Consider the following 26,447-nt stretch of genomic DNA (forward strand, 5'->3'; position numbering starts at 1 on the left):
TTGTGATGGTGATGATGGTGATGATGACAATGGTGGTGGTAGTGATGATATTGATGCTGGTGACAACGATGATAGTGGTGATGATAATTGTGATAGTGATGACAGTGATGATGACAATGGTGGTGGTAGTGATGATGATGATGATGATGGTGACAACGATGATAGTGGTGATGATAATTGTGATGGTGATGACAGTGATGATGACAATCGTGGTGGTAGTGATGATGATGATGATGATGGTGACAGCCACTAACATTTATTGAGCATATAATTTGTGCTAAGTGCTGCTTCTGTAAGTTTCACATGTACTCACTCGTTTAATCCTTATAACAATTTTATGGGGTATGTATTATTGTAATTCCCATTTTACAGATGTACAACCTTAGTGCAAACTGAGGCACAGAGAGGTTGAGTCATTTGCCCAAGGTTTAACAGCTCGAAAGTGGCAGAGGGAGAATGCAAACCCACACTGTTTGGCTCTTCACAACCTCGCCATACTGCCTGAAGGGGATGGTGACGGAACAGCCCTTCAGGGGGTGGGGGTGCTTGGGCAGGGGAGACACAAGCATCAGGTTGTCAGGGCCAGAGTGACTGATGGAGAGGTTTGGATGACCGTGGAGAGAAGCTGTATAGTCTCTAAGGGGCCTCCCTCAATCTCAGGCTTCCAGACTAGGCTGACAGCCCACCTTTTTCTGCACAGACAAGGGCCCTGTTCCTGGGTTCCTGCCCCCATAAGCCTTTCTTCTTCCTTTTCAGTGGCGAGCCCTGTTCCCCCGTTGACGAGCATTCTGACCCTGCCTGTCAGAGTCACCAGGGGTCTGCCCCCACTCTCTGAAAGCCTCCCAATCTGCCCAATGTAAAGAACTTGAGACGTTCTCCCTGACCCTGCATCCTCAGACCAAGACAGGCAGCCTTAAGCCAGAAGATTGGGTTCTGAGTTTCTAAGCCTGGAGTGGGGTAGGGGAAGAAAGGGAGGGTCTTCAGACCTTACCAGTCTTCCCAGCCACTCTCAGTTCCAGAATTCTGGATCCCCAACCTTAGTGATGCCAAACCCCGTACTCCAAGGGCCACCTCCCCATGCCTGCCAACAGAGGACGGTGCGCACAGACGCTAACATCAAAATGAGTCTGGCTGCTCCTTTGAGTCCTCCTGCCCCCCCCCTTGCCTACCCATCGCTGGGGCAAGCAGGGCAAGGGCCAGGAGAACCTGCTTTGTATGTGGTGAGCAGGCACACCAGGCAATTTCCACACTGACCCATGCCGTGGTGTTGCTTCTGAGAGAGACACACCAGAGAGAAGGGAGCAGCTTCTCCCTAAAATAGATGTGGGGGTGGGGAGGGCCACCTGTGCTTGGTGAATGTTAATGGATACGAAGCGATCTCTGGGGTACCTGAGCCCCTTACAGTGCCCTCCCCACCCCACACCTGCTATCAGCGATCTCCTCGCCTGGTACTCACAGCTCTGAAGGGTGAGATTACTGCTGAAGATGCCAAAAATGAATGTTAGTCTGTGGACCAGGCACTGAACCCTGCCTGTCCCCGTATCTGTGGGGAGATGAGAGGGGATGGGTGGGCCTTGTTCCACTGCAGGCCCCACCATGCCTTGACACCAATCCCAGTATGGCTTCTAGTGCCCACACCCTCCCCCACCTCCAAACGTGTGCCCATGCCCCAAGCCTTCCCAACTGGCTTTTCCTGTTCTTGGTTTTGTGTAGTGAAAGTTCTCCAAGTATACCCACAGTAACTCAGCTGCTGGGCAGGCTTGGTGAGTAGAGGTTGAGGGCAGGGAGCACCCACTTATTCTGCTGGGCGAGCCTAGGGCTTAACTGCTTGTCATCTGTCCGGTAAGCTCAAGTACTGGGCTGTCTGGCCCACTGACCTCACCGTAGGACTGTATCTGGGGTGGGGCCACAGCTGGGCTGGGCTCCAGTTCGGAGAATCGGACAGTTAGAGCCACTGAGATTAGGGAGTCCAGCCTGTCCCCTCACAGAGGAGGAGAACAGGGCTCAGAGGGGAAGTTCCTCACAAAGATTCCCAGGCAAGCTCAAGACAGAGTGGCTAGAACCCAGCCCTCCTCACTTCCTGATGCGTGCTCCTCCCTCAGACTCCCACCAGCCCACAGTGCCTTTACTCAAGGACATGTCAGGACCCCACAGACCAGCAAAGGGGACCGCTGGAGGGGCGGGGTGTGCATACCCCAGGTGGGCCTTAAGGACTGCGTGGATGTGAGTAGGCGTAGAGAAGGGAACATCAGGGAAGCTTTCAGAGCATGCAAGGGCCTGGCTTGGAGAGACCAAAGAGGCATTTCTTGAGTACCTACTGTGTGTCAAGTTCAAGGGATACCACAGTGATCTAGAGAGACCTAGCCTATACCCTCTTGAGGGGAGGAGTGGAGGGCAGCCTGCTTCACTGATCATGGGCTTTGGAGCTCTCAGAGGAGTGTCCTGCTCCCATGTCTCCAGCACTCAGAGGCAAGTGTGAGCCCCAATTCCTGAGATTCCTACTCTTGAATCTCAGACTCCCTTGGGAAGCCATTTGAGCCATCCGTTTGCCTCTGGGTCAGTACAGAGCCTGGTGTTGCTATTACTGATGGCGCTCAATAAATTGACTGAGTGAAGTAAGGATGCAAGAACATGACATGTACAAATAAATGCATGGCCAATGACAGAGCTCAGGAATGAGCTCAGGCCAGAGAGAGCTGAAGACGCCCACTGGAGGAGATGGCTGCCCCACGTTAAGGAGGCTGAGCCAAGTTCAGGGTTAAGGAACCGCAAACGAAACAAAAAACACTCTAGGGGGAGAAGCCAACTGACAGGGAAACTAGAGGAAATTTTTTCATTCAACTTCACTGATCACTCCTTCTTTCTTTTAAATCTCCACTCTCACTGCTTCCATCTTGATTTGTAAATATTATAGTTTTAAAAGGAATATTTACTAAACCCCTATTGTGTGCCAGATGCTGGGCTGGGCACTGGGGATACAGTTGTGTTAAAGACACAGACCCTGGTCTGGACAAGTTCAGTCTGGTGGAGGAGTCAGAGATGTGAACAGCCACATTCCAAGTCAGAAAAGAGCTTTAATCTAAGTGGCTAGGTTAACACAGATGGGAAGATCTGGGAAGCTTCCAGGAGGTGGTGGCCTGAGTAGATTATCCTCATGTGGGGAAAGAGAAGGGACTTCTAGGGAACTGCATGAGCAAGAGTCTGAAAGTGTTGCATAGATAGGCTCTGTGCTCCTTGGGGGCTGGGACAGAATCACTCCTTGATAAAATTCAAGTGCTGATAAATGGACCCAGCAAATGGTGGTTGAATAAATGGGAGGAGGGAGGGCGGGAGGGAAATACAGAAACATGGCATGTTCTGAGGAGGGGCCCACTCGACTTGGTTGGAAGGCGTGGTACATGGAGAGATGTAGACAAAAAGGCAGGGCCCAGATCCTGAGGACATCAAATGCCAAGTAAAGGCATTTAGACCTGATTATGAAGGCCCCGGGGAGCTAAAGGAGGCTGAGCTTTGTGTAGCGCCTACTTCTTTCTGCCCCGCTGGCTAAGAGGGGCCAAGCCAGTGCACCTCAGGGCACGGAACTCAGCCATGAAGGAGAAGACGCAGGGGTGGCCACAGTGACGGCCACTATGGGCCCTTGTGCTCCCCCAGCACTTCCTGCCTCCTGACACACTTTCACATCCATCATACCATTTGGTTCTCCTAGCAACCCTGTTAGGTACAGACCACTGGATTATCTGCCCCATTTGTCAGAAGAGGGAGCAGAGGCACAGGAAGGTAAAGCATCTGGGTGGCTCCTTGGCTGGGGCTGTACTCAAAAAGCAGTGAGTTCAACTGTCCTCATCAAGAATGAGGGTGTGGATGTATATTTACTGCCATGGAGCAATCTTGATAATACCGTATATCGCTAGGTGAAGGGCAGCTTATGGAACAATATGTACAGTGTGGTTCTGATTTTGTAAAAAAAAGAAAAAAATAATTAAATAGATGGTTATGTAGACACAGAGAATAAAGTACAAGGATATTTCCTAGAAAATTATCAGTGATATTTCTGAGTGGTGGGATCGTGGATTGTCATTTTTTTCTCAGTATTTTTCAGTATTGCTCAGTGTCTTTATAACAAGCAATTATGCTTTTTATAATCAGAATAAAAAGAATAATGACTGCTAGAAAAGACAAGACCAATTCACAGGGAGTTTGACCTGTTCACAAGGAGGGGGTTTGTGTCTGTTGCTGACTCCTCCCTGCTGTCTTCCTTGACCAGGTAACCACACACAGGTGGTCCAGGTGAACGACTCCATGTATGGTTTCATCGGCACAGATGTGGTGCTGCACTGCAGTTTCGCCAATCCACTGCCTGGGGTGAAGATCACCCAGGTCACGTGGCAGAAGGCCACCAATGGTTCCAAGCAGAATGTGGCCATCTACAACCCAGCCATGGGTGTCTCTGTGCTGGCTCCCTACCGCGAGCGCGTGGAATTCCTTCGGCCCTCTTTCACTGATGGTACCATCCGCCTCTCCCATCTGGAGCTGGAAGATGAGGGTGTCTACATCTGCGAGTTTGCCACCTTCCCTGCTGGCAATCGAGAGAGCCAGCTCAATCTCACTGTGATGGGTAAGCTGGCCCAACCTCTCCCTTCCTTCTTAGAGGCTTGTGGGCTGGGGACGTGATCATCCTCAGTGTGGGCCTCATGGCCCCAGACGTTCTCCTTGGGTTGGCATGCTCCCAGAGCCCCAAGCATGGCACTCCCAGTCCCTTCTAGCCAGGCTGTCTCACTAAGGACTGGGGGCAGGGCCTTAGCTGTAGACAGAGCTGAGGATCAGTATTCAGGTTGAAACCCCACTATGGGGCACTTTGTGGGTGGCCAGGAGGCAGGCAGAAGCATCAGACACCATGGTAAGGAAAAGGGCTGCTTGAGCTGTTTACCTTGATCATGACAAGACTCTAAGAAGGCCTGCGCTTGACAAAAGGGGATACAAATAGTAGAGCAGGAAGGGCAGAGGTTAGACATGAAGACATCCCTGGGAGAAATGCTGGGAGTCACTTTGGCTGAGAGGCAAGGATGGGCAGGGTGACCTGAAGCAAGGCCTGGCAGGTGCATACCCTCCTGGGCCTGTGCCTCTTTGACCAGGTAGTAGAGCTGGTCCTATCGCTTTCTCTGGTTCCCCACAGCCAAACCCACCAACTGGATAGAGGGCACCCAGGCAGTGCTTCGAGCCAAGAAGGGGCACGATGATAAGGTCCTGGTGGCCACCTGCACCTCTGCCAATGGGAAGCCACCCAGTGTGGTGTCCTGGGAAACACGACTGAAGGGTGAGGCGGAGTTCCAGGAGATCCGGAACCCCAATGGCACGGTGACTGTCATCAGCCGCTACCGCCTGGTGCCCAGCCGGGAAGCCCACCAGCAGTCCCTGGCCTGCATAGTCAACTACCATATGGACCGCTTCCGGGAAAGTATCACCGTCAGTGTGCAGTGTGAGTGGGGGAGGCGTGGGCCTCCTGGGACGGGCACCACTGTCCCTTTCCACCGCCCCCACCCTGGCCAGTGTTTCCTCCTCCTTTTCTTGCCATCTCCTGTCATTCTCCCCACTCCCTCTCTTCCCTCTATCCTTCTTCCTCCCCTCTTTTTCTTCCTTTTCCCTTTCTCTTTCTGGGGTTGCTTTGTCCTCCCCTCCTCTCTTCTCTTTACCTCCCATTACTCATCCTTTCTCTCATCCTTCCTTGTTCCCCTTGCTGCTTCTATGCTGAGAGTCCATGATCTTCACCCTCCCTCTCTCTGCCCTCTTCTGGTTTTTTCCATGTCACTACTGCTTTCCATCCCTTCACTGCCTGAGGTTCCCTTGCCCCAAGTCCTGCTCTCCTGACTTCACCCTTTTCAAACATCAGACGAGCCCGAGGTGACCATCGAGGGGTTTGATGGGAATTGGTACCTGCAGCGGATGGATGTAAAGCTCACGTGCAAAGCTGACGCTAACCCCCCAGCCACTGAGTACCACTGGACCACGTAAGTGTCGTGGGGCTGGCTGGTTGCCTTGCAAGGTACCTTGCTGGTCACAGGGAGGCCCACTCACCCTACCTCCAGGAGGCTTAAGCAGGGAGTAAATTAGGGTCTAGGCTCAGGTTTCTCAATGAAAAGGGGAGGGGCCACGAGAGACAATCACCCCCCATACACACACACACACACACACACACTCATGTTTGACAGCGTCAGGCTTGGTGGGACAAATTATTCTGCCAGAGAGGTCTTCCCTTGTGATCTGCCTCCCTTCTTCTCCCTAATAATTTTGTCATTTTCCTTTGGTGATTCAGTCTGAGTCACTGCCACCCTAGCCCCCAGTATTTATTTTTATCAAGGTGTCCCTAGGGAAGCTGGTTTTCTAGAGCATTCCAAATCTTTCTTTGTTCCTGTTCCTTCTCTCCATCCAGCAACCCCAGATTCTCAGGAGGAGGCAGCAGTCAGCCCATGCTCATCCAATGTGTCATCCCATTCTTGGCTGCAGGCCCTTGACGGGTCCTGATGGCTTGGGCCACAGTTCTTCCCAGAGAAGAACTGGATGGAACATGCAGACAGAAGGGTGTAGGGGAAGCCAAGAAGAAGGTTGACACGGGTGGCCAGAAAACAGCTGTCCAGATTGGGTCTATACTCCTTTTTTTCCAGGAAGTGGAAGACACTGGATACCTTAGCTATTACCCTTTACTTCCTGGGACCAAAAATGCTTCTGAAAGTGTGAATGGGTAGGGCCTACTTGCCAATTGCAGCTCTGAACCAAGAACCTACGAGGTCCCACAGAATAACAGCTTTGTGGCCTTGGGGATCAGGAGGAAGGATAAAGGTCCCCTTCATCCTGGAAGTCTGGAAACTTCCAGGACACTCCCAACATGTAAAAGACCTGTAACATACCCAACAAGAACATAAGATGGTGAAATGGAACACAATTCCTAAACATAGGGTCACATCTCATTACCTGGGCAGCTTCCCAGACTATGGCCCCAGTGGTCCAGCTTCAGAAGATCTGAGGTTAGAACTCAAACATCGGTATTGTTAACCAGCTGCCCAGGAAACCAAGGACCAATGATCAGGAACCATGAGTATTATTAGGTTGGTGCAAAAGTAATTGCAGTTTTTGCAACTATTTGTAACCCTTTAAACCACAATTTGCACCAACCTAATAGACAGAACGCTGTGCCAGGAGTCCAAAGATCTGACTGGAGCGCCAGCTCTGCCGCTGCTAGTTGTGCTTCCCTGGACTTGAACCTCAGGTTCCGCGTCTGTTACGCGGGACCTGTATCTACCTATCCTGTCTACATTTTGGTGCTATGATGATCAAATGTGAAATGTTGAATAATATAAAACTGCCAAATGCAAGAGATTATTATTGTACTATTTTCACTCCTTCCAAGACAGACCCTACCTATGAACGCAATAGAAGGGCTGGTGGGCTTGGAGCCAGGGGGGCGACACAGGGGCAGCCTCTTGGGGTTGCAGAATCATAATCCCCTCTGCCATGTCTCCCAATTTCTGCAGGCTGAATGGCTCTCTCCCCAAGGGCGTGGAGGCCCAGAACAGAACCCTCTTCTTCAGGGGGCCTATCAACTATAGCCTGGCAGGAACCTACATCTGCAAAGCCACCAACCCCATTGGCACCCGCTCAGGTCAGGTGGAGGTCAATATCACAGGTAGGAAGCTGCCCCCTTCCCCACCTCTCCTCACCCACTGCTTGCTCCACTGCCGATGTCCCCCACCTTCTGGTTCTTTCATTGCAGGAAGCTTTTGTCTCCTCTTCCTGCTTCTCTTGTTCTCCCTTGAGCTCTGACCATTGGTCTAACTTTGACTTTCTCTTTCCTGTTTAAGGCTGTGTGTGACACAGTCACGGTGCCCCCCCAATAGGGGAGGAAGTAAGTGTTGTTTACAGCAATGCTATTGGTGGTGGGGGTGGGTTTGCAGGTGGAGCTCATCTCTTCCAAACTCTGCTCCTGCTGTTCAGGAAGCCTCCATGGGCTGGAGGGCAAGGCTTGCCTCAGCAGAGATACTGGAAGGAAAGCAAGGATATATAGCCCAAGCCATGGTGGGTTTTGTGCCCTGCCACTGAATTGCTGTTTTCCCTGCATTTTTCTCTCTGTCAGTGCAGATGAGGAGGTTCAGCCACCTGACCTTTTAGGGCAAAGTGGGGACCTGGACTCAGATGTTGTGGAGAGACTTCACATGGTACATGAAAGGACCATGGGCTCCAATGCCAGGCGGGTGGGACTCTGGACAAGCCCTCATCTATAAAATGGAGCTAATACAAGATGCCTTGAAGGGTTGTTGTCAGAATTATACATAATGTAGGCCAAGTACTTAGCATGCACCCATCTGGCAATAAATGGCCTATGCGCTGTGATTATCTTGACCTCTATCATTATTAATGAAAAGACCAAAACAAATCAATAGAGGAGTAAACTGCCATCACAACTTCACAACTGGAAAAGGGAGTGTCTTTAAAATTGTACTAAGCTAGGTTCAGGGTGAGATAGTGACAGAAAGAATCTTTCAGACCAGAAAGTGGTGTCATCCTGCTGCTCAGACGGACGTGAAGTAACATCAGAGGGTGCACACCATGCGCAGGAAGTAACCTCAGGAAGCTGGGCCAGACTCAGGCGCAGGAAATGGGCTCCAGACGCAGGGCTGGGGCAAACACTGAGGGTTCATTGGCTCTAAGCCTGTCTCAGGAGTGGGAGACCTCATTTGTGGGTACATTCAAGGCACAACTGCAGAAAGAGCAGCAAGAAGCTGTCCAGGAGCTGCATGTAACCTGTCCTCAGGGCATTTCTATCAGCCTCTCTCCCCCGGAGTGGCGTAGTGTGCAGCCACTTGTTACTTGCTCTTTTCTTCAACTCCCTGCCCTTGGCCTTCAGACTGCTTAAGGGAGAAGGATTGTCAGAGGTGGAGCCTGGAGAAAGTTGAGGCAGCCTCTTCCCTAGGCGAGGGTTTAAGGTTCCCAAAGGTTGGCAAGGAATAGAGGGCCCCAGAGTCATACGCTTCTCCCTTCCTGGAGAAAGGTTAAGCAAAGCTCAGTAAAAGCCTCACAGGTGCCTGAGCTCTGGCCCTGCGGCAGATGAGGGTTCGAGGAGTAGTCATAAGAGAGCATGACCACCCCAAAGAGAGGCCTGTCATATGAGGGACAGTACAAACTTGGCTGGAGTGTGTTCACATACCGGCTCTTCCTGGCTATGTGGCCTTGAGCAAGTCCTTCAACTCTCTGAGCCTCTGCTTCCCAGTCTGTAATATGGACATGATCATACTTATCTCAGGCTTCTTACAATCACACCAAATCCATGTTCCACAGACTGGTACACAGTGGGTACTCCCTACATGGGGATACCTTCCCCCTATCCCACCATTGCATACTGTATCCCCCTCCACCTCCCAGGTTCTCTGGAGAAACTAGTGATTGGGAAGTCAGGGGAGGAGGCCAAGAAACCCAGAAGCAACATCCTCCAGTTGACCCTACTCCCCAGCATGAACGGAACGGCCAAAAGCCCTGCAGGCTTAAGGGGCTAAGCAGCAGTGCTACCTCAGAGGCAGGGCTGGGACAGGAAGCTTGGGCCTCCCTTCTCCCAAAGCCAAGGAGGATGCAAGACAACTGTGAATGCAGGGCTGCTCACTGGGATGTCACGCCAGGTCTAAGAGCGAGCAGGAAGGCAAGGGGGAACTTCCCAGGCCCTGGCTACAGAGAAGAGAGGAAAGGAAGAAAGAGAGACTGGTTGTGGAGGTGGCCATCTCCTTTGGGGTGATTGCTGCAGTAGTGCCCTCCACTCCATGGTGTTGGTGGTCAGGCCTAGGCGGCCTTGTGGGCAGGTACGCCAGGGCCACCTAAGACACACAGAATGCCCTCCTATGCTTTCTGGAGGTACGGAGTGGGACAAGGATGATAACCAAAGACAGACATGGACCTTGCATAAGGCCCTGTTGTTGGCAGGCAGGAGGCATGGAAGCATGACACTCACTGAATCATTGATGGGCCCAGGAGCTATTTAGCCGGCCGTCCCGAGGGAAGGTCTCTCAGCCCCTTCAGGAGGACTCAGCCAAGTGGCCTGAGCTTTTTCAGAGCTGCTTGTTCTTGTGCTCACGGGCAATTTCCAAGCAGCAGTCAATCCCACCAGCCCCATATTGGCTAGTGCCTGTCACATTCTTTAGGGACCCACTCTGAGGGGCACAGCCATGCCCTGACCTCTACGCCTCACTGGTCTGGAGGGAATGCATAAGTAAGACAGATAAGTGGAAATTTCATTTTTCCTTCGGGCCATCTGTTCAGGTAGAGGATGCATGTGGAGAAGGAAATGAAGAACAGCTGAGGCAGGGGCAGGAGAAGAAGGTGTGCAGCAGGGACAGTGCCAGACACACAAGTGTGCAGAGCACACGTGTCCCAGGCCACTGTACCACTTATACAGACACACTGTGGCACACTTGAGGTCCCGGATCCTGCAGGTGGTGGTATTTGAGTTGTTCTTACAAGGATAAGTAAGTGGGCAGTGATGGAGGGTGGGTGTTCCCAGGCAGGGGATGTATGTGGGAGGAAAATGGAAGGAGTCTGACCTTCTCTCTGTTGGCCACAGAGAGCCCCTGAGGGGCTCTCAGCAGAGAAGCAGGGTACTGTGTTTCCCCAAAAATGAGACCTAGCCGAGCAATCAGCTCTAATGCATCTTTTGGAACAAAAATTAATATAAGACCGGTATTATATTATATATTATATTATATTATACATCACATCACAATACATCACATCACCTCACATCATCACATCACATCACATCACAGACCCGGTCTTATATTATAGTCAAATAAGACTGGGTCTTATATTAATTTTTGCTCCAAAGGACGCGTTAGAGCTCATTGTCCAGCTAGGTCTTATTTTCAGGGAAACACGGTAGCAAAGCAGGTTGGTTTAGACTGAGCATTTGGGAAGCTCTGTGTGTGGCACCAGGGGGCTAGTTAGGGGCTGTACAGTAAGGGTTTCCCACATGGGAGGCCTGGGCTCTGGCCATGGGGATGAGAGAGCAGAGGAAACTAATTCACCAGAATTTTCATAAGGTCTGGGGCCCTCCTAGTGAGGAGCAATTTCAGTGATCTCCCCTCCCTTTTCCCTGTGGAGGTAATGCTGAGGGTGAGAGGGGTGCCCAGGCTATGGCTTTTACAAGACTAAAGAGGCCAAATTAGGCAGCAGTATCCCTGGGACTGGGGATGTCAGGAGGAGAGTGTCTAGGCCACTCTCAGAGAAGGGCAGGGAGGCTCTAGGGTGTAGGTGTCTGTCCTAATTCCCATTTCTGGTGAAGTCCCAGGCTCATCCATTGGGGATCGTCATTTGGGGGTAAAGGTAACAGGGTCTGCCCAGTAGGCCTGGCGTTCTTCAGACCAAGGGCTGATGGGGCTTCAAGGCACATCTAGAAGGGAGAAGGGGTGTGAGCCTGCGAGTGTACATGCTGGAGCATGAGTGTGGGTGTGTGTCTCTGAGCATGTAAACATGCACCAGCAGGCAGGCGAGTGACTCTCTGCGTGCTCAGTGTGCAAATGGGAGCCCATGGCTGTGCTGTGAGCAGATGTGCCTTTCTCTAGGCTGGCAAATGATAGTGTGCTGAAGAGTCTGAGAAGGCAGGTGCACCCACACCCTGGGAGGATTCGGTTCTCCTACAGCTTGACAAGGCCCTGTCCAATGGTCTGACAGATGCACAGCTGCTGCAGCTGCAGGAGAAGGGCTTCCCAGAGTTTGACCTCAGTCCTTCCCACTCTCCCTGTGGCCCACCACACTGCATGCTGGGAGGTGTAGTTCTCACAGCTTCCTAGCTCAATCTTCTGATGCCGGAGCACTTCCTGCCTGCTTGCATTGGTTTTAGAAGCAAGCCCTAATATTCTTCTTAACCCCAAGCCACCTCCAGATCCCAGATCCAGGCTATAAACCCTAACTCTTTTTTTTTTTGAGACCTAGCCAGACTCATTTTTTTTTTTTTTTTTAAGATTTTATTGGGGAAGGGGAACAGGACTTTATTGGGGAACAGTGTGTACTTCCAGGCCTTTTTTTTCCCAAGTCAAGTTGTTGTCCTTTCAATCTTAGTTGTGGAGGGTGCCGTTCAGCTTCAAGTTGTTGTTCTTTCAGTCTTAGTTGTGGAGGGTGCAGCTCAGCTCCAGGTCTAGTTGCCGTTTCTAGTTGTAGGGGGCACAGCCCACCATCCCTTGCGGGAGTCGAACCGGCAACCTTGTGGTTGAGAGGACAGGCTCCAACCAACTGAGCCATCCGGGAGCTCAGCGGCCGCTCAGCTCAAGGTGCTGTGTTCAATTTTAGTTGCAGGGGGCGCTGCCCACCATCCCTTGCGGGAGTCAAGGAATTGAACTGGCAACCTTGTGGTTGAGAGCCTGTGCTCCAACCAACAACTGAGCCATCCGGGAGGCAGCTCAGCTCAAGGTGCCGTGTTCAATCTTAGTTGCAGGGGGCAGAGCCCACTGGCCCATGTGGGAATCGAACCGGCAGCCTTCGGAGTTAGGAGCATGGAGCTCTAACCGCCTGAGCCACCGGGACGGCCCCCTAAACCCTAACTCTTTATCCTACCTCAAATCCATCCAAAGCCCCCGCAACAGCCCACCTACTTCAGTCTGGAAAGCAGGGCCCCAAAAGAATGCAGAACCCATACTGCCCCAGAGGGGAGGCTGCAATCCTTCAGGAACAGGGCTGAGCTGCCCCCATTGTTAGAGGAGGTGAGGGATGCAGGCTGGACCCCTGCCAGCAAGCACAAGCTACCCTATTCCACTGCTCAGCTCTGCTCTCCCCTCCCAGCTGCAGCTCTTGAGACTCTGCTCCTGGCACAAAGACAAGAGCTACTGGCTGAATGTGACAGCTGGAAGGACAGAAGTGGAGGGGGTGGGTGCTGCGTTCCACCCCAAACAACCCCCTCTGCTTATGAATTAATCAGGTCCCTATATCTGCTCCTTTCTTTTGTACCCTCACTTGGCATCTTCACTCTGAAGTCTGCAATGCTGGAAGGTCATCTTAGTCATTCTTCTGCCTCTACACAAGCCTGACCCTAAAGAAGCCAAAACAACCTGGGTTCCTTTGGTCCCAAAATATCTCCAGGGTAGAGCAAACCTCCCTAGGACTAGGAAAAACAGTAAGTTAAACAGGAGGGCCTAGAAAGGAAAGAGGTCCAGTATCATCTGTCCCCAAGCCACCACTCCACTCCACTCCTCCTGTCCCTCCAATGAAATGAGGTCCCCAATGCATGCATTTATTTACGTGTCTCCTGAATATTTGCTCTGCCTAGAGCAAGGCTCACCTCTAAGGCATAGCCTTGCCTTTATAGAATTCATTTAACTAATTCTTGAACTCCAGCCATGTGCCAGGCAATCTAGGTACTTGAGGATACACCAGTGAGCCGAAGTCCCTGTTCCTGTGGAGCTTACGTTTTAGCACAAAGGGAACAGACAACAAGCAATAGATAAAATACATTTGAAAAAGTCATTTTGAAGGTGATATGGAAAAGAGAAGAAGAGGAGGGTAGGGGGTCCCAAATTCTGTGGATGGGGGTTCATGAGCTGCAATTTTAAATAGGGCAATCGGAGAAGAACTTGGTGAGAAGGGGACATTTGTGCAAAGCCCTGAAGGAGGTGAGGGAGTAACCATGGGACACCTGGGGGCAGAGCCTTCCAGGGTTGCAGAGCAGCCACTGCAAAGGCCCTGAGAATTCCTGGGGTGGAGAAGAGCAAAAGATGAAGTTAGAGGTAGGGGGGCAGAGGCACAGATCACATGGAGCATTTAAGCTCCCCAGATTTAACGGGATCTCTGTGGCTGTTGTGTTGAAAATAGTCTATAGAGGAAAAGAGTGGAATCAGGGAAGCCAGTTAGGCAGCTATTGCAATAATCCAGGTGAGAGATTTTGGTGGCTTAGATCAGGGTGGTGGTGATGGAGATGGTGATAAGTGGTCAGGTTCTAGATTTACTTTGAATTCGAGTATAAAGACTAGTTTGGGGCACCCACCATTCTCGTGAAACATGTAATACTGTAAACTCTACCATACTGTGATTAGTGGGGTCCAAAAAATTCAATCTAGTCAAATAAAATGTAGGAGAGCTTTACTTTTCATTGGGTCTCTGCCATCTCTGCAAGCATGAAAGTAAATGTACTGGAACTTACATTGTATGCAATTGTAGCACTAAGTTGAGCCCATCCCAATTGTTGTGAAGCTGCTGTTCCCTCAAACCCTCTCATCGTTCCTGCAGAAAAGAAGAACTTGGAGAACTGCCTCTGGGTGGTGAACACAAATACAGAACTGTACACCTGAAATCTATGTAATTTTACTAACAATTGTCACCCCAATAAATTTAAAAAAAGGAAAAAGAAAAGAAGAACTTTAGCAATTTGAACAGTGGCAGAAAGACTGTGGCCAATCATAGCTAATTTGCATTTATTGCAGGGTGTTTTATCATAGGCTCTACTGTAATATGTCAGTATATGATTAATGGAATAGAATTAGCTACTGTTTATTCCAGAATGAGAGGTGCAGACTGTTGGTATGTAAAAATTCTAAAGAGAAACATAAGTGTGTACTGGAGAAGAGAAGGCTACACACAGAAGGGACTAAAGAACTAAAATAGGCTAATAGGGATGAGGAAGGGCAATCCTGGCAGGACGAACAGCATGAGCAAAGGTTTGCGTAAAGAATCAACTCGGACAGCGAGGACAGTGCATTAGCCAAACCCAAGATCAAGCTGCATGACGGAAGCTTTGCAAACCAGGCTGGCATGTCTAACAGGTAGTGTGGAAGTCATTGCTAGTCTTGAGAAAGGAGTGAAAATTAAACCTGGATGGAGCAGCTAAAGGAGGGCAGAGACCAAATGAAGGTGAGATTCAGGACTCTACTACAACAGTAAAACCTGGCATAAAGTGATAAGATATTGAATAGGAAGAGTCAGCAAGATTTGAGGATCGATTTTGACCCCAAGAGCTGAAGAAGGAAGAGTCAAAGATAAATGAGGTTCTAAACTAGAAGAGTAGACAAATGGTAATGGGAGTTGTGGTGTTGAATGGAGAGCATTTGGAGGGAAGATGGTGAACCAGGTGAGGACAGATGGGTTTGAGATGGTGGAGAGAATGCCAAATGAAGATGTGCTAAAGGAGAGTTTTCAAAGCGTGTACCCAAGTGCTAGTCCTAAAAATGGCCCTTGAGTCAAGAAGGGTGGGGGTCATGCTCCAGGAGGTTGGGAAATACTGTATCCTATTCTCTTAAAGTTCACAGTGTGCATGAAAAGATGAAGGGCTCTGATGCTTTGCCTAAACTGACGTGTCCCAAAGTGTTTAACCCCAGTTTTTGCTGACCCTTTGAGCCAGTGGCTTGAGGTTCCATGCACTACAGTTTGGGAAATATTATCTGAGAGGCCGTTGGAGATAAAGTCCCAGAGTTGGTGAGAGCTAGACACCTGACATGGTTTGAAGAGCCAGCAGGATAAAGGTAACTCATGACACTGAGACCAGGTCTGTCACTAGGAAAGAAAGCAGAGAGTAAGGGCTGAAGTTCCAAGGAAGAGAGAGAAGGCCCAGCAATGCAGCCAGAGACTGAACTCTCGGGGAGGAAAGCCAAGGATCAAGGAATCCATGTGATGGAAGGCAAGGGAAGCCTTTTCTAACTCCAGGCCACAGTGCTCCCTTTCCCCTGCACCCCTGAGGCACTTTTCTGCCAATGCCCTTGATGTCTGCATGCTGCTTTGTCTTTGTCTCTAAGAGTGTGATTTGGTTCCTCAGCTAGACTGTGAGTTTGTGTCTTGTGACTAACAAAGTAGAAGCTTAATACACGTTTGCTGATTGGGTGGGTGGATTGATGGATGGATAGATGCATGGATGCAGCAGGTGAAGAGAGGAGAGAGCATTCCATTATGGGGTGAGAACTGAAAAGGTAGCAAGCAGGTAGAAAGTACAGAAGAGGTCAGCTGCCTCTTTGGTCCCTTGTGGAGGCAGCTCCCACCTCATGCAGAGCACGTGTGCAGCTCTTTTAAAGGCAGTAAACAGATGGGACCTGGTGTTCCATCTGAACCTTGAGGTTCCCAGACTATTCTGGAAGTAGACAGTGAGAACAAATATTCAATATGTATTTATTGGGAAGCCACTCAAGGACCTGCACTGAGGACACAGTGGGGACAAGTGAGGAGCTGAGTCTTCAGTGGTTGAGCTTCTCTCTGCCAACTCCTGGATGTGGAGAGGCCAGTAACATCTGGGTGGGCCCAGCGCAGCCCACTGAACAAATCGCAGCCCCTTCTTTGGCCTCAGTGTTTTCATTAGCCCTTCCAGCAGTTCAGGCTCTGGGAGAAGGGAATGTCTCATAGGAAGAGCAGGATTCCCATGGAATGAGTGAAGCTGAATCAGAGAGTGAGCTGGCAGAAATCAATTCCCAGAGGCCAGGCATGTGCCCAAATCAAACCTTTACCTTGACCTGAAGACAGGAGAGATGAGAACAAGAGAGGTCAGCCTCCAGGCTTGCCCTGGTCCTGCCCTCCAACTCCTCCTGACCAAAGCCAGCTATGGTCTTCAGTGCCACCCTGTGGTGGTGCTGGGAACCGCTTCCCTCAGCCTCTCCTTGGCCTGCCTTGGCCTCTGGCAGAGCCCTGTAAAGAAAGGGGAGGGGCAGCATTGCTCAGAGCAGAACCAGTCTGGCCTGGCCCCAGTGGCAAAGAAAGTCATTCACCCAGCCTTCTCGCTTTCCTACCTGCTTCCTTTCTCTTGTTTCCCACCTTTTTGTTTCCACTTTGTCCTCAGTGTGAACATACCTGTATACACACCCATCACATCAGCACAAGCGTACGGGCTCACCATGACAACAAGGGGTATGTGCCCACATATGTGTCCTCGGTGTGTAATCCTCATCTTTCCTACCTACTCCTGTGCTCTCAAGCCCCTTTTCTGTATGGTCATGCTCATGAGCATCATAGTCATGGCCCAGCCTGGCAGCACCCCTGGCCTCCACCTTGCCCTACAGGGCCAGACTGCAACCAAGAACCACAGCCCTGGTTTCTGGCACTCATGGGGCATCTATGGAGCCAGCACTTGGGAACCCATCCTCTTCCCTGTATTCTAGGAGCATATGAAATAAGGTAGGCACCCAGTGACCAGCAGGTGTCAGGCAGCAGGGTAGTGGTGATGTTTGTGCAGGCTTTACTTGGAGCAGAACAAAAATTCCATCATTAGCTGATGGCCTTGGGCAAGTTATTTAACCTCTCCAAGACTAGTCTCCTTGGTGTTAAATGGAAATTAATAGTATATCTACGTCATAGGGTATTGGGACAGTGAATGCATCTAGTGGACACTGGGGTCAAGGGTGGGCTGGCACCCATGCCTCTCTGCCCTTCTAATAAGGGTGAGCATCACGTCCAAGGAAAAAGTCAGTGTGGAAGCTCTGAGCTACACCACTGTCTCTGCCTCTCTTCTCTCGCTCTAGCCACAAACACTGCTGCACATTAGGCTTCTGGAGGGGTGTGCCAAGAGGCCCTGGAACTGTAGCTTTCCCTCCCCTGCCTCCCTGACTCCCTGCCACTGAGCAGACACTGACACTATCTCCTCCATCTCTTTTCCTCACCCAGAATTCCCCTACACCCCATCTCCTCCCGAACATGGGCGGCGAGCCGGGCCAGTGCCCACGGCCATCATCGGGGGCGTGGCAGGGAGCACCCTGCTGGTGCTGATTGTGGTTGGCGGGGTCGTGGTGGCCCTGCGCCGGCGCCGGCACACCTTCAAGGGTGACTACAGCACTAAGAAGCACGTGTACGGCAATGGCTACAGCAAAGCGGGCATCCCCCAGCACCACCCACCCATGGCCCAGAACCTACAGTACCCTGATGACTCAGATGATGAGAAGAAGGCTGGCCCACTGGGAGGGAGCAGCTACGAGGAAGAAGAGGAGGAGGAGGGCGGTGGAGGGGGTGAGCGCAAAGTGGGCGGCCCCCACCCCAAATACGATGAGGACACCAAGAGGCCCTACTTCACGGTGGATGAGGCAGAAGCCTGTCAGGACAGTTACGGGGACCGGACTCTGGGCTACCAGTATGACCCTGAGCAGCTGGACTTGGCCGAGAACATGGTTTCTCAGAACGACGGGTCTTTCATTTCCAAGAAGGAGTGGTACGTGTAGTCCCCTCTCCAGAGCCTCTGTCTGCTCCCCTTCTACCCAGACCGCACCCGCACGCCCCCCGCCCTCCCCCTACCACCCAGTCCTCCAGGAGCTCACAGAAACTCACCCAGCTGCCCAAAGCCAGCCCTACAGTCCCAGGGAGCCTAGAAGCCCAGGGCAGATACAACCTAGTTTTGTTTTGATGTCCTCCCTGTCCCTAGTCCTCCCCATGGTGCTGTGGTCACTGTGGCTTTGGTGTTGCTGTACCTCTCCTCCCTGACCATAGCCGCCTGCCCTCTCTGCAGCGAGCCCTATTCGTGTCTTACTGGGCTTCGCTCCAGGGTTTGGGGAGCCATCCCTCCCCCACCCCCCAACACTGGAATTTGTTTGTGTTCTCTCCATTGGGGGTGAGAGGATGAAGGGCCTCCAAGAGGAAAAGCCCCACCCCACCCCCAGATGCTGCTCCTGTTTTCCCAGGAAGAGGGAACCCAACACATCACCACTCACCATGGGCTGACACAGCCGGCAGTTTTGACCCCGATCTAGACAGCAGCTGCACCCAAGAGGTAGAGGTGTGTTGTGTCTTCTCCAAAGCACCCTGAGTTGTCTGATTTGTTAAGTGAATCAAGTTGAGGTCCCACCTGGGGCCATGGACTGTGTTTTCCTGGTTAGTTGGTTTTACATGTTTTTCCCTCATTGGCCTACAGAGAGTGAAGCTGGCCCAGCTCTGGCATGACCCTCTTCTTTACCCCAGTATGCTTCTGCTCCCCACAAAGTGGGGCTCCAGGTGGACTCTGGCCCACACTTCCCACATACCTCTACTGACACATACACATACTGACATGCACACACACACCACCCCATCTGTCCCTGCGTACCCCCAGGGCTCATAGGCCTTACCCAGGCTGGACACTGCCCCAGGCCTGCACCGCTCTGTTGCACATCGTCCCCCTTCCCAGCTGACGATGGGGCAGCCCTCAGAAACTTCCAGGGCAGCTGAGACTAGGCCCCCTGATACCTCTACCCTAGGATCTCAGACTGGCCCTAAACTACTTCTTACAGCATGGAAGTTTCTCAGATTTCTCCCTTATCTGTCAAGTGCAAGCAACTCTTGATTCTTTGGAGGAGTCACGGCTGGGATCCCAGAAGGGACATGCCTCCAGGAGTTAGAGATGATCGAGTACCAGTGTGGAGGGCATGAGGAAGGAAGCCATGTGGTAGAATCTCTGCAAATACGGTCGCAGACTGAAGGGTGAAGGCAGCACCTCGCCCATGAAGGCCAGAAGTGCAAGGGGTGTGTGGGATCCAGGGGTCCCAAGTCAGAAGCTCCTGCTCTTCACTGTCCCTGGTCTCTGTTCTAGATGAGGGGGCCTTGGAGAAGCTTTCCCTTTGAGTTGTAGATGCCCCTTGAATGGGCCCTGGGTTCCTGTCAGTCCCCCAACACTCGGCCTTCCCATCTCTACAATGGAGGAAGGCCCCTCCTAGCCCTCTCAGTCACCCCAGCTCAAAGTGCCTCAGTTCCTCCATCTGCCCCCACCTCCCTGCCGACATTCTAGATGGGAAAGACCCTGGATGGGAAAGGCAGGTTCATGCCTCCCCATTGGGATTCCAAGTAACTCAGCCCAGGGTGTCAAGGGCTCTATGTGATGGCAAGTGTTAGGGGGGGAGGGCGGCGTGCAGACCACTCTGTGCCCACAGGCACTAGCCTGCGCTGCCATAGGCTTCCCAGGGGAGCTCTCAGGCCCCTGCCCTATTCCTCCCTTCCCTGGTACTGTTATTGGACCCCCAGCCAGCTCTCTGCCCTGGCCACCCTGAACCCTCCAGCTGGACCACCCTCACCTGGCCCACACTACCCTAGTCCCAGCCCATGCCACCCAGTAGCCACGTAGCAGAAATCTGAAGCCATGCCAGCCCTGGGGCAGCTCTCCCCTCTTGGCATGGGGGGTACTGGATGGAATGGAGTTGGGGGAGAAAATTCTGGAGTCTTTGTTGCCACAGGGCAGAGGGGTTTGAAGGAGTGGGGCTGCTTCTCCCAGCAGTATTAGTGTCCCCCCCCCCCCCAGGGCAGAGGACCTTTTCCATGTTACATCACTGTCCCATTCCACCTCATGCCACTATAACACCTCTGTCTGGTCCTCTTGCCCCCAGGTAGGAGGAAATTCCAGAGGCCTGCCTGATAGAGTCGTTCTCTGTCCCCTGAAACCATAAGACTAAAAGGAATCCTCCTCGTGCGTCTCCCTTACCCTGCACTGCCAGCCCCTATTCCTCACTTTATGATGGACTTAGGAGGCCCCCAGGCCCAACCAAAGCACTGAGTCCCCCTTAAGACACCTCCTCATACCACCACCCCCACACCCCACCAAGCAAAGCACAAATTGTGGTGCCTGAGCCACGTGGGAGGTCCTGCCCTACCAGGAGCCCAGCAGGTTAGCTGCTACCCAAGGCTGAGCATGGGCATGAGTCAGGGATTGGCACTTGGGCCTGGGAGATGTGGTTTTCTGTGCCCCAAGTTTGTGGAGCTGTGGGTACCTTGCCCACAGACACCGCCAGCTGGCAAAGGGGAGGTTTGGCCCAGCAGAGAGATAAGGATGTTTTGCTTCTCCATGACACCAGACTGAGCTAAGCTTCTCCCTTTGCTGGAAATGAAATAAACTTGGTATTAATTGTGCCAAGACGTCCCCAATTGTCATTCTGCCTTTGGTTGCTCTTCCTGTCCTTGCCCACCCCCTACTCCACCTGTACCCGTTTCCTTAAGATTTTGATATTGTCCTAATATATGTAAAACCATCTGAGTCCCTTTTATTGGAAGGAGCTGAAAAGCAGCAGCACAGAACCAGTGACCACAGCCAGTGCAGCCACGCCAGGCCCAGCACATACACGTACTCACATGGGGCCACGCAGCTCCGACACACCCAAGCACAGGCACACACTCGCAGACACGCACACACGGCAGAGGCATGGGCTACGCCTCCTGAAGCCTTTGAGGAAAGACGGGTTTCCAGTGCTCAGGCTGTAAGGGAGACTCTCAGGAGCCCTGTTCCCAGGTCACGTGCCCCTTCCGCCAGCCCCCTCCCAGGTGCCCTAATCACTGGTGCAATAACTTTTCTGCCTTTCTCCAAGCAGAGGAACCAGGGATTGCTAGGTGGGTGAGGGCAGTTCATCTGGGAGGAAGGGCGTATTCCCAGGCCTCCTAGAGGCCAGACAGTCTTCTGAAGTCTGACTGTCACCAGTCACCCTCTCCTAGTGAGCAGCAGGTGGGTCTGTCCCAGGCTCCACACACCCACAGGGAGACTTGCCCTGGGCATGGGTGCCCAGGAAGCAGGCCCTGTGCCAGGGCCCAGACAGTGAGGGCTGCTGCTGCTGCTGCTGCTGCTGCTGCTGCCGCCGCCCAGAGGAGCCCTGCCCCCACTGGTGCTGCTGCTCTCCCGACTCCTGCTGCGAGGAACGGTATTCTTGGCCAGAAAAAAATGGATGTTTTTTGTATAAATGGAAACAAAATCCAGGAGAAGCTGCCACCCCTCCCCTCTGAGTGGTGCACAAGCTTTGCTTTAGTTTCTTTGTCACTGTTTTCATCTGTGGTCCCAGGGACGGCCTAGCAGATTCTCCTGGTTCTGACCCGGGGGTGTTTGCATCACCCTCTTTTACCTGTGTTAAAAAACAAACAACAAAAAAACTGATGGGTTGAAATACATACTAAAGAAAAAAATGTACTTTTTTTATAAATAAAGTGTTTAAAACAATGCTGGTGGCCTTACCTTGTGTCATTCCTCATCTCCCTGGAGTGGCTGTGCCCTTCCTTCTCCACAGCCATGGGGTTGGTGACAGGGCAAAGCTGGAGATGTGACCAGCACGGTAGTGAAGGGAAGGGAGCCTCCACCCCTGTGCACAGATTCTACTGTTCTGAAACAGTGACGCAGACCCCTGCAAAAGTCCCAAGGGAGAATGTGAGGGTCCAGCCTGAGTCCTCCCCCGTAGTTCACAGGTTACCATTGAACCGGTTTCCACACAAGCAGGAAGACTATGGACAGCAGCCTTGGGCGGGTTTGGCCTGCGCAGGCACAGGCAGGGAGCCCTTTCAGGTGCATGTCCTCAGACGTTGGGGGCTAACAGTGGAGAGGAAGGGCCCTGTGCTGGCCGGAGTCCTCTGCTCTCCTCAGTGTAGGCCCCTTCTGTCCCAGACACGCAGAGCTCCCACTCAGGCCCTCTCCAGTTTTCCCTTCTTCACTCCCCCATTGCCTGCTGTGCTTCTTCCTGCCAAATCCCTTCCTGTGGCTATTTGGAGAAGAACACAAGCACGGTCATACTGGTTGTGTTAGATCCCTGGAGATAGGTAAGAGATGGGGAGCTCTAGCCTTTCATCTTCTGTTTTGAGGATGCTGCCAGGCCCCATCCCCTGCACGCTCTCTCTGAGACACAGCCCATCTCTCCAGGGGGCTGGTTGCAGGAAAGTTCTCCTAGTTCCTTATTTACTGCTCTCCTTCTCACTCCTGTACCATCTGCTTCTCATCTTCTAGGCTGCAATGCAGGACAAATCCATTCTGGGGTGGGAGTGGCAGGGGCTTAAATAACTGCCCCCTCCCAGTCACCCCCAGTAGTATCTCCTTTCATTGAAATCCATACCATACATCCCTGAAGAAAGGAAATAGAGATGCTGGAAGCCAAGGTGGCAGCCTAACATAAAGCACTGCACATCTGGGGAAGGCCATATACTCTACACCTATGAATAGGGCAGAATGGAGAACCTGGCACAGGTGGAATCAGGCATGGAGAAGCCAGCAGCTGTTGGCAGCTGGCTGGTCCCTTCACTGGATAGCCAACCCAGCACCCTAGACCGCTTAGATGTTGATGCACGTTGGTTAAGCAGTTACTTCCTCAGTTTTCCAGGCTGTCCATTTAAGTTAATTTTTAATTTTTGCAGGCAATAAATACTAATTACATTATTAATATATTGGAAGAAAGCAGTGGACAGAACATCTTAATTGGCATTTAACTAGAGCATTCCACCAAATTAGCTAAGACTTTCTCTGGCAATGGAAGGAACGAAAGCCTCTGGGCTTGAGAAACCGGATACAGCCCCTCTCCCCAGGATACCAGAAGTCCAGGGCACACCTAGCTTCTAGTGGAGCTAGGCTTAGGAAAGAAATAGTTAGGCTCTTTCCACCCAAACCTCAACACTCGCTCCCCATCCAACCCTCAGCAGAGCAGAGGATCAAATGCTGGATGGCCTGGAGACAGAACCCACGTGAGTGGCTAAGGTCCCCCTGTGGTGTGCCCATCAGTGCCTTATCTTGGCTGTGCGCCCAGGACTAAGACAGCTGGGCAGCCAGAGCTCCTCTCTCTGGATACCATAAAGACCCCTCTCCCATACGCCTTACCTTACTCCCTCTGGCTGCAGATGGTTAAGGGAATTTGATGAATTGAGGAATTCATTTATTCACTTATGCATTCATTCATTTGGTCACCCTGGGCCAGGCACTGTGTGATACTGTGATAGATAGTCCCACCTAGGGTTTCCAGGCAGGAATTCCCTCCCATTCTCAAGAATTTTTTTTGCTTTCCCATTCCTGAATCCCAAGATATAATCTGTTTTCTGTTCGCCACGATGAATCGTTTCCACAAAGTGATGGCCTATACTATCAACCACCTGGGTTCAAGGAGCCAATTTTCCCGATTTCCCAATCAACTTTTCTCGGGATTCAGGAATAGGAAAGCAAAAAAAAATTCCTGGGAACAGGCAGGAATTTCAGCCTGGAAAACCTAGTCCCACACCACCCAGAGTCCCTGCTCTCAAAGAATTTCTCCCAAGAGTCTCAAATTCCAAACATCCAGTGCCATGCTGGCCACAGGCTGAAGTAGAGCTGTGTGTAAAGCATTACAGTAGCACAGAATGTGAATGGCTACTTTTGTTTGGGAAGATCTGAGGGGCTTGATGGATGAGGTGACATTTCCCCTGGGCTTTGAAGGATATATAGGAGTTCTCCAGACCAGAGGTGTGTTAAGAGTATTCCAGGCCCACTTGAGAATTTAGCATCTTATATTAGTATTAGTTGTTCTGAAAGAGATCATCCTAGTCCATCATGCTTATTCAGCACATGGCGAGCAGAAGCTAAGGTTTGGCAACCAGACCATCAGAAAGCATGTTCTAAACATGCTCAAGAGCAGGGCCATATTCTGAGAGCAGTAGGAGGGGAAGGAATCCAGGGGAAGAGGGTGGCACCTGCCTAACTCCTGGGGGATAATAGATCTGACACAAGTTTCAGTTTATCCACAGAGCAGTGTAAACCCCGTAGGCTAAACTGACTTTGTGGGAGCCACATTTGGTGTTGAATGGAGCTGTCAGTCAGACAGGGCTGGAAGTGTGGGGGAAGACTTCCTGGGAAAGGTGGTATGATTCTTACACCAATTCCAATGTGTTTTTCCCACACACAACCAAGCATTTAGCTCAATCTTGACACTATCTACCTAGAGATACCATCAGATCCCACAGGCTAAGGGCTCAGACCCACAAGATTGCCCCCCCTTCATATGCCAGCCACAAGCCCAGATTGTTACCTATGCTTCTGACTATAAATCACAAGTTCCCACAATCCCCTCCTTTGCTTTGATTAATTTGGTAGAGTGCCTCACAGAATTTAGAAAACCGGTTGACTCACTAGATCATCTGTTTATTATAAAAGGACATAACTCGGGAACACCCAATTGGAAGAGATGCATAGGGCAAGCAAGATATGTGGAAAGGGGCTTGGAGCTTCCATGCCCTCTCTGAGCATGGCACTCTCACAGCACTTCCACGTGTTCACCCAACCCAGAAGCTCTCTGAACACCATCCTTTGGGTGTTTATGTACCGTGTTTCCCCGAAAATAAGACCTAGACGGACAATCAGCTCTAATGTGTCTTTTGGAGCAAAAATTAATATAAGACCCAGTCTTATATTATGTTAGATAAGACCCGGTCTTATTTTACTATAAGACCGGGTCTTATATTATTTTTTGTTCCAAAAGACGTGTTAGAGCTGATTGTCCGGCTAGGTCTTATTTTCAGGGAAACACGGTAGTAGGTTTACATAGGTATGATGCAGTAAATAATTGGCCATTGGTAACTGAACTCAATCTCTAGTTCTCACATCCCCGGAGGTTAAAGGTGGGGCTGAAAGTTCCAACCTTCTAATCACATGGTTGGCTCCCCTGGCAGCCAGTCCCCAACCTTAGATGCTTTTCAAAAGTCACCTTGTCATGCAGAGTCTCTGGTCCCGCTCCCTGCATAAGAACGCAGGATATGGTGAGGCCAAAAAGGAACACCCACAGAGCCATAGATAAGGGAGTCATACCACTACATTCTCGCTGGCGGCTGGGTTGGAGACACAGGAAGCAGGAGCCACATGATCCGCAACCTGCCGTCCGCTTCTCTGCCAAGCCATCTCATTTGCTAGCTGCAATCTGCTATACTAACTGCAATCCGCCGTGCTAGCTTAGCCATGGCACTTATATCAGTGGCTAATGGCTAACCGGGAACAGCTGATGGTCAACTAGTCACAGCTGATGGCCATCTACTACCCGAGCCAGCACCTTTCCACGTGAGGCCAAGAGCCTGGAAAATGCTCTCTGGGACTCTGTCCCCACACACCTCATTAACATAAACTCAGGTGTGATTAAAAGACATTTCTTACGACTATCACCTTTATCACTCATATTGCTTAGGAAATTCCCAGGGTTTTAGGAGCTCTGAGCCAGGACAAAGACCAAATATATGCTTTCTATTGTAAATCACAATATCATTTGTGGAATCTGTGATTATTTTGAAGAATGGAAGGCAGGTGGGTTGGGGGAAAAGAGGAGGAAAGGCCTCTGTGAAAGCTACAGGAGAGATACTGCTCCTGCAACCACCTTTACCCCATCCCTACAGCTAAACACTTCTGGGGAGCCATCTGTCGTGCAGGAGACCCTGCTCACTGCCCCGTTTGTCATGTGGGGCGGCCTGCGGGTTCTCTGCTCCCGCTCCCCACATAAGAATGCAGGACATGGTGAGGCCAAAAAGGAACACCCACGGAGCCATAGGTAGGGGAATCATACCACTATGGTCTCACTGGAGGCTGGGTTCCCCGGACGTGCGACCTGCTGTCCGTTTTGTCTGCAACCCACCGACGACTCTCCTCCACTCTCCTCCACTCTCCTCGGCTCTCCTTCGTAGCCGCGGCAGTTATATTAGCGGCTAACTGGCTAACTGGCTACAGCTGATGGCCAATCAGCCACAGCTGACGGCCATCTACTACCCGAGCCAGCACATTTCCACGTGAGGCCGAGAGCCTGGAAACTACTTTCTGGGGC

General features: G+C 51.4%; 1 protein-coding gene and 1 long non-coding RNA gene across 2 annotated transcripts in view; one reads left to right on the top strand and one right to left on the bottom strand.

The window, feature by feature from the left end:
* Positions 1 to 21,862, top strand: part of NECTIN1 (nectin cell adhesion molecule 1) — a 71,651-nt gene extending 49,789 nt beyond the window's left edge. The window contains exons 2-6 of the mRNA XM_019719332.2: positions 4,265 to 4,615; positions 5,174 to 5,476; positions 5,888 to 6,005; positions 7,527 to 7,678; positions 17,596 to 21,862. Coding sequence (XP_019574891.1) covers positions 4,265 to 4,615; positions 5,174 to 5,476; positions 5,888 to 6,005; positions 7,527 to 7,678; positions 17,596 to 18,143 — 1,472 coding nt within the window. The 3' untranslated portion in view covers positions 18,144 to 21,862. The remainder of the gene's footprint in view (positions 1 to 4,264; positions 4,616 to 5,173; positions 5,477 to 5,887; positions 6,006 to 7,526; positions 7,679 to 17,595) is intronic.
* Positions 21,581 to 22,003, bottom strand: LOC141572166 (uncharacterized). The gene is made up of 2 exons (XR_012497358.1): positions 21,878 to 22,003; positions 21,581 to 21,767 (listed from the first exon to the last, which is right to left on the bottom strand). It is a non-coding gene; the product is annotated as an uncharacterized LOC141572166 (long non-coding RNA).
* Positions 22,004 to 26,447: the final 4,444 nt, after the last annotated feature.

Source organism: Rhinolophus sinicus, linkage group LG06 (assembly GCF_036562045.2).
Source record: "Rhinolophus sinicus isolate RSC01 linkage group LG06, ASM3656204v1, whole genome shotgun sequence".
Taxonomy (NCBI): domain Eukaryota; kingdom Metazoa; phylum Chordata; class Mammalia; order Chiroptera; family Rhinolophidae; genus Rhinolophus; species Rhinolophus sinicus.